Consider the following 19,293-nt stretch of genomic DNA (forward strand, 5'->3'; position numbering starts at 1 on the left):
TCAAGTTTGAATAGTATAATGGTTACTGTAGAGTAGACAATATGTCTCTCCTGGGAGAGCCACGTAGATAGTGGCTGATCAGCTGTGGAGAATTGTGTATGAAGAACTGATTTCTTGGAGAGATTGTTACCTGTATAGACAAGCAAAGGTCAAATGTCAGGTTCACCATGGAGATGAGCAAGAGAAGAATGCACCAGAGGAAAGGAGCAAGAGAAGAAGGCCCCAGAGTGCAATCTGCAGGTGCTACTAAACACCAATGTGGACCAACCAGTATTTACCAGGTGACCCTGGCATTTCAGGAAAGAAATGGCCTCCTTCAAGAAGATTACAGTTCAGCCTGAGAAACAACCCTCTCTATCATCCAGCTGACCCTTAAGCAGTTCTTCAGGGACACGTGGCATCTTTCAGTCATGAAGTTCTCACTCGCAGCTCTACAAGAGAGCATGGTGGATGGCAAAATTGTGGCCTTCATGAAGAATGATTTAGATGCCTATCAGAAGAGCAAGTTCTTCTGATACGCATCTAAAACGTTTGGCCAACATGGAGTGCTGGCACAGTGCCTGGAGCAAGAAGGAGAGCAGAAGTGTGAGTGTGGGGACATGGCCCTGCCAAAGCACTCAGAGCCCACTGTTCAGATTGACCCCCTGTGACCAATAGCTAGTTAATGTCGGAGACCACACCTGGAGACAACACCGATAGGCCTACATTTCTCATTTGAATAAATCAAATCAAATGCTATTGGTCACATTTACATTTACATTTAAGTCATTTAGCAGACGCTCTTATCCAGAGCGACTTACAAATTGGTGCATTCACCTTATGATATCCAGTGGAACAACCACTTTACAATAGTGCATCTAAATATTTTAGGGGGGGGGGGGGGGGGGGGGGTTAGAAGGATTACTTTATCCTATCCTAGGTATTCCTTAAAGAGGTGGGGTTTCAGGTGTCTCCGGAAGGTGGTGATTGACTCCGCTGACCTGGCGTCGTGAGGGAGTTTGTTCCACCATTGGGGTGCCAGAGCAGCGAACAGTTTTGACTGGGCTGAGCGGGAACTGTACTTCCTCAGAGGTAGGGAGGCGAGCAGGCCAGAGGTGGATGAACGCAGTGCCCTTGTTTGGGTGTAGGGCCTGATCAGAGCCTGAAGGTACGGAGGTGCCGTTCCCCTCACAGCTCCGTAGGCAAGCACCATGGTCTTGTAGCGGATGCGAGCTTCAACTGGAAGCCAGTGGAGAGAGCGGAGGAGCGGGGTGACGTGAGAGAACTTGGGAAGGTTGAACACCAGACGGGCTGCGGCGTTCTGGATGAGTTGTAGGGGTTTAATGGCACAGGCAGGGAGCCCAGCCAACAGTGAGTTGCAGTAATCCAGACGGGAGATGACAAGTGCCTGGATTAGGACCTGCGCCGCTTCCTGTGTGAGGCAGGGTCGTACTCTGCGAATGTTGTAGAGCATGAACCTACAGGAACGGGTCACCGCCTTGATGTTAGGTCACATACACATATTTAGCAGATGTAATTGCGGGTGTAGCGAAATGCTTGTGTTCCTAGCTCCAACAGTGCAGTAGTATCTAACAATACACACAAATCTAAAAGTAAAATAATCGAATTAAGAAATATATACAGTACCAGTCAAAAGTTTGGACACACCTACTCATTCAAGGGTTTTTCTTTATTTTTGCTATTTTATACATTGTAGAATAACAGTGAAGACATTAAAACTATGAAATAACACATGGAATCATGTAGTAACCAAAAAAGTATTAAACAAATCAAAATATATTTGATATTCTTCAAACTAGCCACCATGATGACAGCTTTGCACACTCATTCCAGGTGAGGTAGTCACCTGGAATGCATTTCAATGAACAGGTGTGCCTTGTTAAAAGTTAATTTGTGTAATTTATTTCCTTCTTAATGCGTTTGAGCCAATCAGTTGCGTTGTGACAAGGTAGGGGTGGTTTACAGAAGATGGTCTTTTACCAAATAGGGCTAAGTCCATTTTATGGCAAGAACAGCTCAAATAAGCAAAGAGAAATGACAGTCCATCAGTACTTTAAGACATGAAGGTCAGTCAATCTGGAAATGTCAAGAACTTAAAGTTTCTTCAAGTGTAGTTGCAAAAACCATCAAGTGCTTTGATGAAACTGGGTCTCATGAGGACCGCCACAGGAAAGGAAGACCCAGGCTGCGTTTCAAACTAATAAAAGAAACACCCTCCTCCACTTACTCTCACCTTATGCCCTTGGGGGAATCCCCACGGCCATATTTGTCGTCAGTCCAAGCAAGGGAAGTTTGCAACGTAAGCCCCTCAGCCCTCGTTTTTAATGGAGTTTGCGAGTGTATAACTATGTTCACTTCGGGGCCTGAAACGCCCCATAATTCAATTTGCGATGATTGTACATCGGCTAAGAAAAGTCAGCCAAAACTTAAAACCTCAACGTCAATATGGAGTCAACATACAAGTGTAAGTAAAAACAAATATAAATAAGTTAGAAATTGTGCCACTAATGCACATGACGGCACAAACACGTCTCGTAAAAATAATGATGTTTTTGTTTGGTTCGTTTTTGGAAATTGTAGAAATAAAACATTTTCCATCTTCAGAAGTTCCAGCTAGGCAGGCTAACGTTAGTTAGATAATTAATTTGCTCGCTATCATACAGTAGGCATATATTAGTAATTATATATTTAATTTAAGTAGACATGCAATCATATAAAGCACCCACAAGATACCGTTGGCTGAAAACACAATCTTCGCGGGATGAACGAGGGACCAATTTCCGGGCATACACTTGCCCTGCAAGTGTATACTCGTTAGACATCATGATACGTCATCAGAAGTGTCCACTTAGTTTGAGGGGAGAGGGTGTGTCTTAAGTGTTTGGAATGCAGCCCCAGAGTGACCTCTGCTGCAGAGGATAAGTTCATTAGAGTTACCAGCCTCAGAAATTGCAGCCCAAATAAATGCTTCACAGAGTTCAAGTAACAGACACATCTCAACATCAACTGTTCAGAGAAATTAAATTCTGTGTTTGACTGTAGAATGTATAAATAAATGGGTTATGGCAAGGTGAATTATTTCCAACATTGAACAATGGAGACTTGGATGCACCATAGCCATGCCCTCCATTAGTTCTCCGTTTTCACTCTCCTCTCACTAGGGGAGCTGTGGGATGTGGCTCTGCAAGGAGACATGAGAGTGGCACAGTGGGAGGGTCTCAATACTCCGCTTCCACGACCTCAACCTGGGTGACTATCAATGAGGTAGAGCAGGCTTGGCTTATTCAGTAATCCATTGCATATATATTATTTAAGGGGCCATTGTGTGTTTGACCCAGAGAACAGTGCAATGGAAGGTTACGGTTCTCATGAGAGTTTATTATAGGCCTATTGAGGTACTTTTACTGCTAAAGTAAAAACACAATGTAGTGTAATAATTCTGGTAATATTTCTAAACTTTTTAATTGGGAAAAGTTTTATAACATGCCTATCTATTTGGTGATCATGTTACATTACGCACTAATTTCAGGAAATCCAATGTAAAGACCAAGGGCTTTGGGTGTGGTATAGACAGCCAGGTGATGTATTTGGGCAGGGCAGACCAGCACTGCACGTGATCAATAGCCATAGCCATACTGTATTGAGACCACGGCCATCTTTGCCCTCGACTTGCATTTTTCCTTCTGGAGAAACGTTTGCTCAGCCCTGCAATATTTCCTGAGGTCACTGCAGCCACACAGACGCTTCGGGGAAGAGGGTGCGCGCACGCGCCCTGAATGAGGAAGACTGCATTAGTATAGTAAGCTAATTGAGAACAACATGTGACAGTCACTATTGCAATGCTGTTTCTGATGACATCGAGAAGTGTGTGCATAACCCGATAACTGCAACCGTGGCAAACAAACGATCGCATTCGCTTCAGCGCTATAAACCGAAGCTCTAAACATGACAGGAACGCAAACCGTTTGTTATGCATGAGGACCTGGAAAACGGCACATTATATTTTATTTGAACGTGTCTAGTATGTATCGACGAATGTATCAATCCATGGCCTGCGGGGTACAGAAGAAGAATCGCTAAGTATTTAGCTACATTGTAGCAGTAGGTTATGATGTCAGGGCTTGAAACAGCGCATGGGGTTTATGATCGATTTAACTTCAGAAAACCCACCTTGCGTGCTTTTCCCCTATCCATAGCCTAATAAGAAATGTTCAATTAAACCAGCTGCAACACTGAGAGCCTTGCAGATTTGTGGTAAATATCGTATATCCTAAACAATAGCATATTGAGTTTGAGATGTCATTTAACAGCCTACCGACGTTGGATAGTTGTATGCCTATGCTTAAAATGCACGTATTTCTTAGCTGGGCACAACCATTGAATGTCATGTAGCCTAGTAGACACATTTACCAAAATGCTACCAGGTTCTATTCAAATAACGGGAGAGACACTGTCGGGAGCTGAGATCAAGGATATTTGTGACAGCCTGAAAGAGAACAGTGTGAGGCTTCTGTCTATCAGGGGATGTCAGCTTTCGGACCGTGACTTTGGACGGGTGTGTCGTGGTGTGGCAGAGTCTCACTCACTGGCGCAACTCAACATGAACCTCGGCGTGGTCTCCACCATCAGCCGAACCAAGCATCTCGCAGATGCACTCAAGACAAACAGATCGATCCAGACCCTTTTGTAAGTAGCCTCGTAGATCACAATGAATAAGGTGTGTCGGTCTGACTGATTGATTGGTTGATGTTAGTGGTTGATATGGCTACTGTAGTCTATTAACTAATTGTAATCAGTATGGGTCCCTCAATTTGTGATCCAGTAAAAGCTCTCCATGACATTAAATGGGGGACCTGACCCTAATTACCATGATTATGCACATGAGCATGAACTCAAGTTGATGTCAATTTGATGATGCCTTATCCAGATTGAAAGGTGAATTAATTGGATGGTCTTCATTGGAACTTTTGTATTGACTGAAATTCTGCATTTCTCTCTCCTCCCATCTCTCCTATGCCACAGTCTCCATGGAAGCCCCCTCCTAGATGCAGGATTGGTCACACTCAACACTGCATTGTCCACTCACCCTTCACTGGTGTCTCTGGACCTGGGGGACTGTATGCTGGGGGATGAGGCACTGCGGCTCATCTGTGCCATGCTGCCTCCGGATGGGGCCAAATCAGGTACAGCCACTCGACACTGCTCTCACTGTTACTGGGCTGTCAGACTCTGAACCTGGCCTGCTGGGGGACAGTGGTTGGAAACAAAATGGCTAGTGTAGAAGTCCTCTCTAAGTGCGTGTGTGGGGAAACACATTTTTTGATGATAGAAAATACAGTCCAGACAAATGTACAACTCATGAAGGGTTTATAGAACATTCATAAAGTTGTTATTGAACACGACATAGATCTGTCACAATGGTCTTTTGCCGTCCTTTGTGTAGCATGACATTTGCTTATGAGTGATTTCTGAAGCATCTAGTGTTAACAATTAGACTCAAGTTACACGATAATGGAGTATAATACTTATAATATATGGTTATATGCTGGCTCTGCCTATACTCAGTTGATGGTCATTTGATGGTGATGGACAGCCTGTCCCACAGGGCTTAGAGAGCTGACTCTTAGTGCGAACCCCAGCATCACAACCAAGGGATGGGCCCGCCTGGCCATCGCTGTGGCCCACAGCTCCCAGCTCCGAGTCCTCAACCTGGACTACAACCCCCTGGGTAAGAACCAATCACCAGGACACAAAACCAATTACTGTACTTGATATTGGTGAGTTTCTTAATATGGAATCAGCTTAAAAGGAATCAGATTCTTATTAACATTTTTTAATGAATATTGCACTCAACCACAAGTGTTGCCATAAAAAGATTTGCATCTCAGTTAACTTTGGATAATCAATATGAACTTTAAGTATTGGAAAAAATAACTTTTGTGTCATTTTGTGTAATGGGACTTTTTCAGAGGTGAAACACTCCTGAGATACCAAAGATGTCCATTTTATGGGCCAGTTGCCTCCTGCATTACCATTTTGTATTTTAATTATTCAGGTGTGTCTCCATGACAACCCCCTGGCTGCTTGCACTACAGAGAAATAGGAAAGGAGGTCATTTTAGGAACATAGGCTGTGTTAACAAAGGCAGCCCAATTCTGATTTGATTAGTCAAAAGGCCAATTAGTGGAAAAAATATCAGAATTGGGCTGCCTGTGTGAACGCAGTCATGTTGTCCCCATTTAAGTTTAGATAGAATTTTAGAGGGCACACTTGATACAGAATTATACGTCTATGGTCATTTTGGAGCAAGTATACAGGGTAAAACGTTCAGATTCCATTTCATCCATCTGAAATATGGGTTGTCAATGACATTCCTAATTACTTGGGGGTAGCCCCAACCAGGACTCAACCCCGAGTTTGGCTACTGCCAACCCAACACCTTAGCTGTTAAGCCATGAGATCCGAATCCCTCTACGATGTCGCTAGGTGTTGGGTTAAGGTGGTTACACTACCCCCTTTCTTCGGGAGAGCGTGTCCCTACTATTTTCTATACCAAGTCCCTCACGTGAACCGCCTCTCGAATGGCCTCACGGGCACCATTTGATGTATTTAAGATCAGTTCATTGTTTATTACAATATATCTAAAACCAAAAGCATATTATTTGGTTCAAAACATTCTCTTAGAGCTAAACCTCAACTGGAATTGTGCACAAAGGATGTGACCATTGAACACGTTGAAGAACCTGAACTAGGAGTAACATAGGATGGTCAGTATCATGGTCGAGTCATATTTTGACGAAGATGGGGAGAGGTTCTGTATGTGTTGATGTCCTGCAGTAGCTAGCTCGCTAAATCGTCCCTTTCCTTAGCCATGGATGGAAATGGGGATTTGGACTTTGTTGCTCATGCGAGGAAGTTTGGCTAGCAAGCATTGTAGCTCGGCAGCCTTGGACAACACAAACTGAAAGTGTACTGTATGACAGAGCCATAGACAGTTTTGCCAACATGAAAGAGAGCGTTCAACTAGACTACAAGTAGGTGTCAATGTTTTTTGTTATACTTGCGCGTGCACATACAGACGGAAATCATTAGCATGGACAGCCACATGATATTTATCAACATTGATTGGACTAAATCGTTTTTGGCAGGGGCGCAACTTCCACTAGGGACGGGGGGGACATGTCCCCCCAAAATTCTGAAATGACATTTTTGTCCCCCACAGTTTTATCATTGAAATGTAATACAAAATGAGGCAATGGTGTGCTTTAGGACCATGCGGAGGCCTCCGAACGGTCGGTTAGGCTGTTTGGAGTGTTTATCCAACTAGAAAAAAAATAAATTATGCCCCCCCCACTTCTAAAACCAAAGTTGCGCCCCTGGTTTTGGTATCTTTAAGTTTGTTTTCAGTGTATTAAACTAAACATTTATAGCCTTGTTGATTCGATGATGTTTAAATGGTGCTGGAATAGCGGAGGCAGTGCGCCTGTTGTCTTTGTGCTGACTTGCGGTAACTCTGTGGTTCTAAATCAGTAGTTGATGAGTAAACTGTCAAACATTAACATGCTTGACAATGCTGCAGGTGATATAACTGTTGGTCACATTAAATATTTGCTTTGTGGACTTCACCGGACAGATGTTTCTCTCCGGTTTTGTCACTGTGTCACTGTTTTCTTTTTGTTGTCACTGCCTTATTGTATATCACGGTGGTGTATGAACGAGTGGGTTATAGAGCAAACAACACAATTATTACAACAAAGGTTGTAAAATAGCTTTTTTACCCAGTGATTTTACCCGCGCACCGCTTCTGCTGGTAATATGGTCATGTGCAGCAAAGAAAGACCTGGCAAAGCTTCAGCTGGCTCAAAACAAAGCAGCACTCCTTGCCCTTAACTACACACACACAACTAACATCAACAACATGCATGATAGTCTTTCTTGGTTTAGGAGAAATATACTACTTTTATTAGTCTTTTTAAGAAACATTTTTGTGTTGAAAATGCCTAACCACTTGTATAATCTATTTGCATACACTTCAAACAGATTTACATACCACACCAGACATGCCATTATGGGGTTCTTTACAATACCCAAACCAAAAACACTTTTAATGCGTCACTCTGTTATGTATAGAGCCATGTCATCCTGGAATGGTCTGCCACCAGAGGATACTCAGGCAAAAAGCAAGTTTAGCTTAAAAAAACCTGATATTTTATCATAGCCGCTCCTCTTTCTAAAGATCTAATTTAACTGTACTGTATATAACAATATGAATATATATATATAAATAATTTCATTAGTATATACTGTATTTTAGTCAATGCCACTCCGACATTGCTCCTCCTAATATTTACAGTACCAGTCAAAAGTTTGGGCACACCTACTCATTCAAGGGCTTTTCTTTATTTTTGACTATTTTCTACATTGTAGAATAATACTGAAGACATCAAAACTATTAAATACCATGTAGTAACCAAAAAAGTGTAAAAACAAATCAAAATATATTTCACATTTGAGATTCTTCAAAGTAGCAACCCTTTGCCTTGATGACAGCTTTGCACACTCTTGGCATTCTCTCAACCAGCTTCATGATGTAGTCACCTGGAATGCATTTCAATTAAAAGGTGAGCCTTGTTAAAAGTTAATTTGTGTAATTTCTTTCTTTCTTAATGCGTTTGAGCCAATGTTGTTATTTTGAATTAAATGTAATATCTTATGTTGTTTTTGTCTATTACTGTTCTGTACTTTATCATGTATTTTTGTGTTTTATGTGGACCCCAGGAAGAGTAGCTGCTGCATGTGCATGGGTATCCTAATAAACTAATCGAAACCATCCCACTTCTGACACCAATGTACGGAATACGGGACTCGAACCCGGCTCTAGCTACTGTCAACCCAACAACCTTAGCCATTACGCCAAGATATCCAAACCCCTTCATGAGGTCGCTAGGTGTTGAGTTATGGTTGCTACAATAGGTATCATGTTGAAATGATGTGCATATGCCTGAGGAAGGTGAAAGCCGAAACATAGTGTATGCTTTAGGAATAAATTAACAGATTATGCAATTACTAATCTGTGTCCGGTCCAAATCTGTCGTTCAGGGTCAATGACAACAAACACATCAATCAGCTTTCTGTAATGCTCAATCGACAGACTCACCTTCTGAACTCACTCATGTTTTGGTTGTGTTGGGGTTCCAGGGGACCAGATTGCAGGTATGCTAGCAGTGGCTGTGGCATCCAGCAGAACTCTGGAGGTGTTGGATCTGGAGGGAACAGGACTCACAAATCAGTCAGCACAGGTCTGTAACATCATCAACATCACCACCACCAGAGCAACGTCATCAGCACCACAGAGTGTGTGGAAAAACATTTACAAAGACAGTGAGAAGAAATCTGATGTAGTTTCATTATGACTTAAAACTCATTCTATTAGGGGAGTTATACTCTTTTTTTTCACTCTAAATGATCTGGTTTACGTTCCTCACTACCTAATTAATGTTCAATGACCCTTAAATGTGGTGCCATTTTCCAGCAATACTCATGCCAATCATCAGTTGAAAGATATCGTTTTTGATGGACTTTCATTTATTTTCAGAAATGTTAATCAGTTAGCTTTTTACCTACCCTCTTACAATCCCTTTTAAAAATGACCTTTAATGTGAATGTAAACATTTACATTTTGCCATCCCACTTATTTTGTAGATTTAACTGTGAGTTACATCCACTAATTGAAGCCGCTGCATATCAAATCACCCAACTGAACAGTCGTCATAGCAGAGACCTCTTCTTATGATGGTCTAATTTTGAAGTCAGTCCACTTTCTTAGGAGATGAAGCCCATTGGATGAGAAAGCCCGAGGTCCCTCCCCTCCAACCTGCTCCTCCAATGGGTTTTGAGACGGAGGCGAGGAGAGAGGACGTGAGGAGTATGCAATCAAGATTTGCCCCATGTCTCCCTCTCACATTCTCACTGTTATTGATCCATGACCCTGAATCTCATTTGCAGTGAAGATGTGCTTACTCCCAGCTGTGGGACGATACTCTTCTCCCACAAAGCACTTCGCCAGCTGTGGCTTGTTTACTGCCTATTGAAAAGTGCTCAAGGTTTACGTACGGTTAGTGCTATCTGGAAACTTTGGGATGTCCCTACCCTAAACCGTAACCTTAACCATTTTACATTTCAACTTCAATGGTGTAGGGAAATCCCAAGGATCTCGGATAGCAAATCTCAGATAGTTGCCCTTATGGACAACTTATCCATTTCAAAACGTTTAATTCGTTTTCTAGCTGGTCCCTCTCCAGTTTAAAGCTAGCTGATTTATAAAGAGATTGGCTTTACATGTAATTCACACTAAGAAAAACAATTTGTACACAGCTTTTAAGACAGATACTAAATCTGAGTAAATCTGTGTATCCGAGCAAATAAATACATATATGTATTGACATTGAAGCAGGCAGGGTAGTCAGGTTAGGCAGGACAGGCGGTGCTTACTCTGTGATAATCTAATAAAAAAAGCTGTTATGAAAAGCCAAATGAAAAATACAATTATTTAAAAATATGATAATTATTTTTTTCTCATCTAACGATTTTCTCAATGATTCTGGTGGTTTTTATGCTCAAAATCTCAGGAAAGGCGCCAGGGTATTCATGCCTTCATTTCCAGCCATTCAAATTGTTTATGCCACAGCCGTTCCTGACTCCAGTCACTGTTAATGGATAGGGCCAGCATACTGCTCTGCCTAGCTTGAAGTAGCTTAATGCTTCGAACACACAGGTCGCAATTGTAAATGAGAATGTGTTCTCAATTTGCCTACCTGGTTAAATAAAGGTGAAATAAAATAAATAAACACAGACAATGTTCTGGCATTTTGGTACATCAGAATTGCATTCATTTCCAATGAAACACTGCCTTTGCCTTGCAGCGTTGCAGAGGCAGTTGCAGTGCGTTCGGTGTGGTCCAGATGATGCTGCATACTATTTTGCGCAATGACACTGTCGGTATGTTCGAAGCATAATTCGTTGCATTGAGCCGATTTCATATTTTGCGCATGCGTATTGCCTTAACATGTTGTGGGTATCGCCTAACGTTATTGATCACACCGACAGCGTCATTGCGCAAAATAGTATGCAGCATCATCTGTATATGTGTGCAACAAAAGTTCAACATTCCCCTTCTGCTACCATTTCTGCCAAGCCGTGAACACATACAGTTTGACCCATACTTCGATAAATCCAAGGTATGCACCACACAGAACGCACTGCCTCTGCAACGCAATGCTGAAAGGCAAATGCAGCGTTTCATTGGAAATTGATGTAATTCTGGTGTACCAAAATGCCATAACGCTGTTGGTTTGTGAAAAGTGCATGCTGTGCTAGCTAGCTAGCTAGCAAAAACAACCTGAACACACGGTTTGGAGGGTTCGAAGAGTGGAACGTCTACTATAGTGAAAGTTAAGACCAGACAGAGGCAGCATTCAGGAGCTCTAGTGACAAAACGTGACATGACAGGCAACTCTGCTAGCTGTTGGGTAGGCAAACAGTGAGTACTGGACTGTCCACTTATCAGAAACGTCATTACCAATTAATACTTTTTACCCAGGCTTTTACACATCTGAGACATTTACTTTTGCATTGTGGATAATGGGAATGGGAATTACTTTTTGTGTCGGTGTGAAAATGGAATGGGGATGCGTCTGCTGTGACTTCTACAATGCTGTGACTGAGAGGTTCACCAGACTAATGGACATACTTTATAAGTAAAGGTAGGCCAAAATGCATTTTCCTTTGCAATTTGTGGGTTATGTTACTGTTGAATCGTGAGAATAGACATCTTTTTGCGTCAGGTAGTCTAGTGGTTAAGAGTGTTGGGCCAGTAACCAAAAGGTTGCTGGTTAGAATCCCCGAGGCGACTGGGTGAAAAAATCTGCCAATGTGCCCTTGAGCAAGGTACTTAACCCTAATTGCGCCTTCTATAAGTCTCTATAGATAAGAGCTTCTGCTAAATGAAAAAAAGTTACAAAATGTACAATGCATTTTTGATGAGACATTTTTTTTATGTTTAGAACTGCATTTTTCAGCCATTTTGATTGTTAAGAGCATTTTGTTAGAACCTTATTATATATACACTAGCGTTCAACAGTTTGGGGTCACTAAGTTTGCGATCACTTAGAAATGGCCTGGTTTTTGAAATAAAAGCAAAAAAAATTGTCCATTTTTAAAATAACATAAAATTGATCAGAAATACAGTGTAGACATTGTTAATGTTGTAAATGACTATTGTAGCTGGAAACGGCTGATTTTTAATGGAATATCTACATAGGCGTACAGAGGCCCATTATCAGCAACCATCACTCCTGTGTTCCAATGGCACGTTGTGTTAGCTAATCCAAGTTTATCATTTTAAAAGGCTAATTGATCATTAGAAAACCCTTTTACAATTGTTAGCACAGCTGAAAACAGTTGTCCTGATTAAAGACGCAATAAAACTGGCCTTCTTTAGATTAGTTGAGTATCTGGACCATCAGCATTTGTGGGTTCGATTACAGGCTCAAAATGGCCAGAAACAAATAACTTTCTTCTGAAACTCGTCAGTCTATTATTTTTCTGAGAAATTAAGGCTATTTATTCCATGCGAGAAATTGCCAAGAAACTGAAGATCTTGTACAACGCTGTGTACAGTGCCTTGCAAAAGTATTCATCCCCCTTGGCGTTTTTCCTATTTTGTTGCATTACAACCTGTAATTTAAAATTAATTTTTATTTGGATTTCATGTAATGGACATACACAAAATGTGAAATGAAAAAAATAACATGTTTCAAAAAATCCAAAATGGAAAAGTGGTGTGTGCATATGTATTCACCCCCTTTGCCATGAAGCCCCTAAAATAAGATCTGGTGCAACCAATTACCTTCAGAAGTCCCATAATTAGTTAAATAAAGTTCACCCCTGTGCAATCTAAGTTTCACATGATCTGTCACATGATCTCAGTATATATATACCTATTCTGAAAGGCCCCAGAGTCTGCAACATCACTAAGCAAGGGGCACAACCAAGCAAGCGGCACCATGAAGACCAAGGAGCTCTCCAAACAGGTCAGGGACAAAGTTGTGGAGAAGTACAGATCAGGGTTGGGTTATAAAAAATATCCAAAACTTTGAGCATCCCACGGACCACCATTAAATCCTATATTATAAAATGGAAAGAATATGGGACAACAACAACCCTTCCAAGAGAGGGCCGCCCAAGGAGGGCATTAATCAGAGAGGCAACAAAGAGACCAATGATAAACCTGAAGGAGCTGCAAAGCTCCACAGCGGAGATTGGAGTATCTATCCATAGGACCACTTTAAGCCATAAACTCCACAGAGCTGGGCTTTATGGAAGAGTGGCCAGAAAAAGTCATTGCTTAAAGAAGAAAATAAGCAAACACGTTTGGTGTTCGACCAAAAGGCATGTGGGAGACTCCCCAAACATGGAAGAAGGTACTCTGCTCAAATGAGACTAAAATGTAGCTTTTTGGCCATCAATGAATGTGTCTGGCACAAACCTAACACCGCTCATCACCCCGAGAACACCATCCCCACAGTGAAGCATGGTGGTGGCAGCATCATGTTTTTTAATCGGCAGGGACTGGGAAACTGGTCAGAATTGAAGGAATGATGGATGGCGCTAAATACAGAGAAATTGTTGAGGGAAACCTGTTTCAGTCTTCCAGAGATTTGAGACTGAGATGGAGGTTCACCTTCCAGCAGGACAATGACCCTAAGCATACTGCTAAAGCAACACTCGAGTGGTTTAAGGGGAAACATTTAAATGTCTTGGAATGGCCTAGTCAAAGCCCAGACCTCAATCCAATTGATAAACTGTAGTATGACTTAAAGATTGCTGTACACCAGCAGAACCCATCCAACTTGAAGGAGCGGGAGCAGTTTTGCCTTGAAGAATGGGCAAAAATCTCAGTGGCTAGATGTGTCACGCTTATAGAGACATACCCCAAGAGACATGCAGCTGTAATTGCTGCAAAAGGTGGCTCTACAAAGTATTGACTTTGGGGTGGTGAATAGTTATGCACGCTCAAGTTCTGTTTTTTTGTCTTATTTCTTGTTTGTATCACAATAAAAAATATTTTGCATCTTCATAGTGGTAGGCATGTTGTGTAAATCAAATGATACAAACCCCACAAAAATATATTTTAATTCCAGGTTGTAAGGCAACAAAATAGGAAAAATGCCAAGGGGGATGAATACTTTCGCAAGCCACTGTACTACTCCCTTCACAGAACAGCACAAACTGGATCTAACTAGAATAGAAAGAGGAGTCGGAGGCCCCGGTGCACAACTGAGCAAGAGGACAATTACATTAGAGTGTCTAGTTTGAGAAACAGACACCTAACAAGTCCTCAACTGGCATCTTCATTAAATAGTACCCGCAACCGCACCAGTCTTAATGTCAACAGTGAAGAGGCGACTCCGGGATGCTGGCCTTCTAGGCAGAGTTCCTCTGGATAGTGTCTGTTTTTTTGCCCATCTTAATCTTTTCTTTTTATTGGCCATTCTGAGATATGGCTTTTTCTTTGCAACTCTGCCTAGAAGGCCAGCATCCCGGAGTTGCCTCTTCACTGTTGACGTTGAGACTGGTGTTTTGTGGGATGCTGGCCAGCAAAGCCACTACACAACACAACACTAAACAATACATTAGTTGCTCTATAACGGTGACAAACGGTGCCCACAAACAGTTAGGGCCTACATAAAGCAGTCCCAACAACAGAGCTTTCCTTTCAGCACCATGGAGTGAATCCTTACCACTGCTACACCTGGCTATCAGCGGAGCCTTGTCTGACAGCAAAACAGTACATTCAGCCTCATTTACTGCCTTTAAAAAAAACAAAGCTGATATGGCTGTCTTGCTTAAACAAATATGATTTCTACTGACAATTGATATGTACAAGCTATGGCACAGGCATTTCGCTGCACTCGCAATAACATCTGCATGTGACCAATCAAATTTGATTTGATATGGCATAAAGAGACGACTAGCAGATAAGAGGCAATCCGTCATTTTCAATTAAGACAATGAGCGAGCTAGGACGGACGCAGTCAATATAACTATTTGTTCAGCCCTTTTGAAATGTACAGCAATATAATTCATAACATGGGCCATTCTTACAGTATTCTCCCTTTTCGGTCCTTCCTGGGCTAATTTTGTCATCAAAGTCTGGCATTCTCTGGATTTTTGGTGCTTTCAAGACAACTGGGAACTGAAAAAAACAAGGTTGAATCATGGCGTCAGTGATTTTCATGTCGGAGCTCTAGAAAGAGGTCCGAGTTCCCGACTTGGAATTCCGAGTTAGATGACTGTTCAAAATGTATTTTCCCAGTTGGAGCTCGAGTTTCCAGTAGTCTTGAACTCACTGAAGTCTGAGATTTCACATTTCCTTCGTTTCCAGTTGTTTTGAACACGGCAGAAGTCATGCTGGATTGACAGCATGGCCAATGTATTCAACCTTTTCTGTCACATGGTGTTGAATGTTTATCCTTTTAAGAAACCCTTAAACCCAGACTTTTAAAAACACCCACTCCACTGAATAGCAGGCTAGTGATTGCTTTGCAACGCTTGCAGTTAGCCACTGATTACTTCCAATCCACTCCTTGTTGAATTTTCGATTTCCAACTTCTTTTGTAATGTCCAATGGCCGATGAGCACCGATACATTTTATCTATAATTTCTATTCATAATTTCTCTTCATATGAAAAGGATTTGCCAGTAGGTTGTCGACTTGATTCATAATGATGACTGCTAGCTAAGATTTTTCAAGTATGATGTTGACATGATCAGTCCAATCAAAGCTAATGTAGATATAAAATTACGTCAAATCACGTTATCTGTGGCCAATGACCTTAAGCCTTCTTGGATGGCCACTTCTAATGTCACTCAATGGTAGCACCCAAGGGGCTTGAATTTTTTACCTCTACCCGTAGATTTTACGGTGACGTAGTCTCCCCATGAGTGACAGAACACTGAGCCAATCACGGCGCAACTAGAGAACATTACCAACCCCTATGCTCCACATTTTCGTCTGGCAGCCCCACCTCCACAGAAAGCACTGAGCTAGGCTGAAACACCTGCATTTTAGGAGCTGCCTTGCTCAAGAAAGCGAAAAAAAGAGACCATGTTTGTATGCGGCTTAATTTTTTACATTGTTTGCAAACTGATATGTGACATGTATTAATGCCAAAATAACATGCACCTGCCCTGCATGACGTGTCGCCACTGGCCACCTATCAGTTGTAACTGTGGATGCTACATCGACGTACTGTATGGCTGAGTTGAGCAGTGTGTCATTTTGTCAGATGATATGCAACATGCCGCCATCGGAGGCTGTCGTTTGCTTATTTTGGCTACATTGGTATTTACATTTGGTGAAAATTGTTTGTCAATTTCGGGTTAGTAGCCTATGCCACTGGTTGTTGGAGTTCCGTTGTATAGTGAACATGGGCTTCATCAAGGTTTTTTTTGTGAGTAAATCTTGCTTTGATAATAGCCCGTGCTCACCTCGCCACCGCACTTCACTGGATTGCAGTGACTTGTTACGTGCGGAAGTAATTCAAGAAAAACAAACCACTTAAATGTAAGTTCATAACCTGGAATATCAATCCCCACTGGGAAGCAGAACTACCTACACCTACAAACCCATCAAGTTTTCTTATCAACCCCTACTGTAGCCTGTCTGTGCTTCATGACAGAATCTCCCTCCCCTGTACCTTCAGGTCTTCCTTGAAATGGTGGAGAACTACCCCACCTGTCTGCGCGTGCTGGTCCTGGCTGAGAATGCCATCAGCCCCGAGCTGCAGCAGCAGATTTCCGACCTGCTCTCCGAGGGAGAGGAGGAGGACGACAAGGAGGGCGAGGCACGAGGCAGCGCTGCCATCCCCACCAGGGAGAAAACCGCGTGGATCCCCCACAGCAGTAAGGGCTGACCTGGCCAACCAAAATGCTCTCCTTCCCTGTCCCATCTTAGTCATATTCTAGACAGGACAGTTCCACTGGGGCGCTCTGTTCTGGAGTCTTGCAGATTTATAAATAAATCATTTAGTATAATAAGCGTCTGTAAACCTGAAACATCGGTGTAGGTGATGACCTCAAATTATGACTCAATCAATCTGTAGAATTGGGGGGGAACAACCAATGGTCAGATCTGTGTGTGCTTTGGCCAACTTGCTCGTTGTCATCCCTTACAAGGAACAAAGGAGTTGGATAAAGCACTAACAGAGCTAGCAACCAGGCTAGTCGTAGAGTTGTAGAAGTCCTAAACTCGTTTCCGTTGTCTCTGCCCTTTGCAGACTCCCACCCCCAGATGGTCCTGCTGACGTCAGGTCTAGGTGAGAGCCTACTGGCTGAGACTGAGATGTGATTCCACAGCCTTCCTACCTTTTTTGTTTTTTTACCTCTTTTCTTTCTGCTAGTCTGTATGTAATAGAGTTGCAGTATCACCTGGTAGTGTGCAATCAATCACACTTTTTGCATGACCTGTAGCAACAGAATACATTTTGGAGCAGGCACAAAATCCTTAACACACACACACACCAAGTGTCTTATGGGGAATTATTTATTTTAATTATGTACAGTCTATTTATAGTTCATATTTAAAGGTTTATGTAAGCAATGAAAGTATGTTGATAGATCGACTAGATAGGATTGTTGTGATGGTCTGATGTGATGTCAGAATAAATCTGTTTACATCTTCTTAAAGACATTTGGATTCTTCTGTTATTTCCTGATTGGAATAGCCTACTTATGAATGCAATTAACATATTGGCATGACAATTCCTGTATAGCACTGAACAGTAGCTCACTGAAAACTGTTTTTCCTTTGACCTAAATGGCCTTTTCTCTCCACTGAATGCTATACTAATGCCTCATATGAACACGATTTTGATATTGAATAGCCACAGGATGTTTCTGGGATCAGCACTTAAACGTCACATACAGAACATCGGAATTGAATGTAACGAGCATGAGAGCCCATGGTAAATCAGCAAAAATCACACCATGACAATGCAGCAGTGTTCTCATTCCTCGCCCTATATAATACATTGACCCCATCCTCATCATCCCCACAGCCTTCAGTCAAAGTGGTGCTTACTAGGACAGCCATTATCCCCATCAAATCCCCTTGTTTGAGCCCCTTGTGCCTACATGCATTTCTAGCCTGGCCCATATCGTTACGTTAGTTATGATATTCTATTGAGGTTTGCAAGAAACCTTGACATCAATACATCTTACCGTCTCTCTCCAGTGTGTTCGGTGACGTTATGGACATAACTTTAACTACGTTATTATGACATTTTATATTCTATTATCATTAACACATCTGTTTTCTTTGTGATGTTTTGGACAACACGTTAAGGCATGAAGGCTTCGAAGATACAGAATCTCTGCATGAAAGAGAAATAGAGAGCGGGAATTAGAGGCCATTCATTTCGATGCACGTTGCAGAACAGCACATTCTCATGTAAGCGTAAATCAATCACTCTCCACAACTCACATTCAGTTTGGTTGGTAATCAATTCCCAAGCACACTTATCTTATCTATCACTGATCTACTGAGTAATCCAGTGAGGCAGGTTTCTGATGTTGGGTAGCATAAATAAAAAGTACTCCATTCCCATAGGACAGCTAAATAATGAGTGGAAACAGATATCCATAATTAATGGACATCTCAGATCAATTTCCCAAGTTGCTAAGTGATCAGGACAAACAGAAGCCTGTTTTCCAGTGTATCACTATACGCAACCCCTCGCTGGACATGTGCTCCGAGGGCCCAACACCTGGTGGCATAATACAATTGGCATCAAGGGCACAGCCATTAGTTTCAATGTTATCATATCAATGTGATGGACTGACGGCAGCTGTAAGTAGGCTTCTTACAGACGTGTTGTTCATGAGCAGATTGTTGACCTTCTTGCAGTCAACATCATTGGATGCCACACAAAGAGATTCCTATAGAGAGGAGGATAGAATGCTCACAGGGAGGCAGTCTGTTTCACTGCTGGACCATGCCAAACATGAAAGCTGCAATACATAAAATTGTCTGCTATGCAATCAGATGCCTCTGTGAGGTGAAGAATCTCCTGTCTAATACAGGCGTTTAATTAGATTAGGGTTCCTTTTTCGTCGCTGTCCCCTTTCTCAATGAAATCGGATCTGAGCTGAAAGCAGATTGTATTCTTTTGATGCAGCTCTAATCACCTAGGTTTAACCTTTGATTGTCTACCAAATAACGTCTAAATCATT

The 19,293-nt window shown here is 42.0% G+C and overlaps 1 protein-coding gene across 2 annotated transcripts; it reads left to right on the top strand.

The window, feature by feature from the left end:
* Positions 1-3,812: 3,812 nt before the first annotated feature.
* Positions 3,813-17,742, top strand: LOC120046512 (leucine-rich repeat-containing protein 73-like). Of its 2 annotated transcripts, none has more exons than XM_038991811.1 (6): positions 3,813-4,686; positions 5,023-5,183; positions 5,594-5,728; positions 9,199-9,299; positions 16,767-16,965; positions 17,340-17,742. In XM_038991811.1, the coding sequence occupies exons 1-6, from the start codon at positions 4,382-4,384 to the stop codon at positions 17,408-17,410; spliced, it is 972 nt and encodes a 323-aa protein (XP_038847739.1). In that variant the 5' UTR covers positions 3,813-4,381; the 3' UTR covers positions 17,411-17,742. The 2 variants fall into 2 exon arrangements, with proteins under 2 accessions (XP_038847739.1, XP_038847740.1); XM_038991812.1 differs by having other exon boundaries at positions 5,606-5,728.
* The last annotated feature ends 1,551 nt before the right edge of the window (positions 17,743-19,293 follow it).

Source organism: Salvelinus namaycush, chromosome 4, assembly GCF_016432855.1.
Source record: "Salvelinus namaycush isolate Seneca chromosome 4, SaNama_1.0, whole genome shotgun sequence".
NCBI lineage: Eukaryota > Metazoa > Chordata > Actinopteri > Salmoniformes > Salmonidae > Salvelinus > Salvelinus namaycush.

Bases quoted from the DNA above. Each gene is read 5' to 3' on its own strand.
- LOC120046512 (XM_038991811.1), top strand. From the start codon at position 4,382: ATGTCATGTAGCCTAGTAGACACATTTACCAAAATGCTACCAGGTTCT. The intron at 4,687-5,022 runs GTAAGTAGCCTC...CCTATGCCACAG, and splicing joins AGATCGATCCAGACCCTTTT to TCTCCATGGAAGCCCCCTCC. The intron at 16,966-17,339 runs GTAAGGGCTGAC...TGCCCTTTGCAG, and splicing joins CGCGTGGATCCCCCACAGCA to ACTCCCACCCCCAGATGGTC.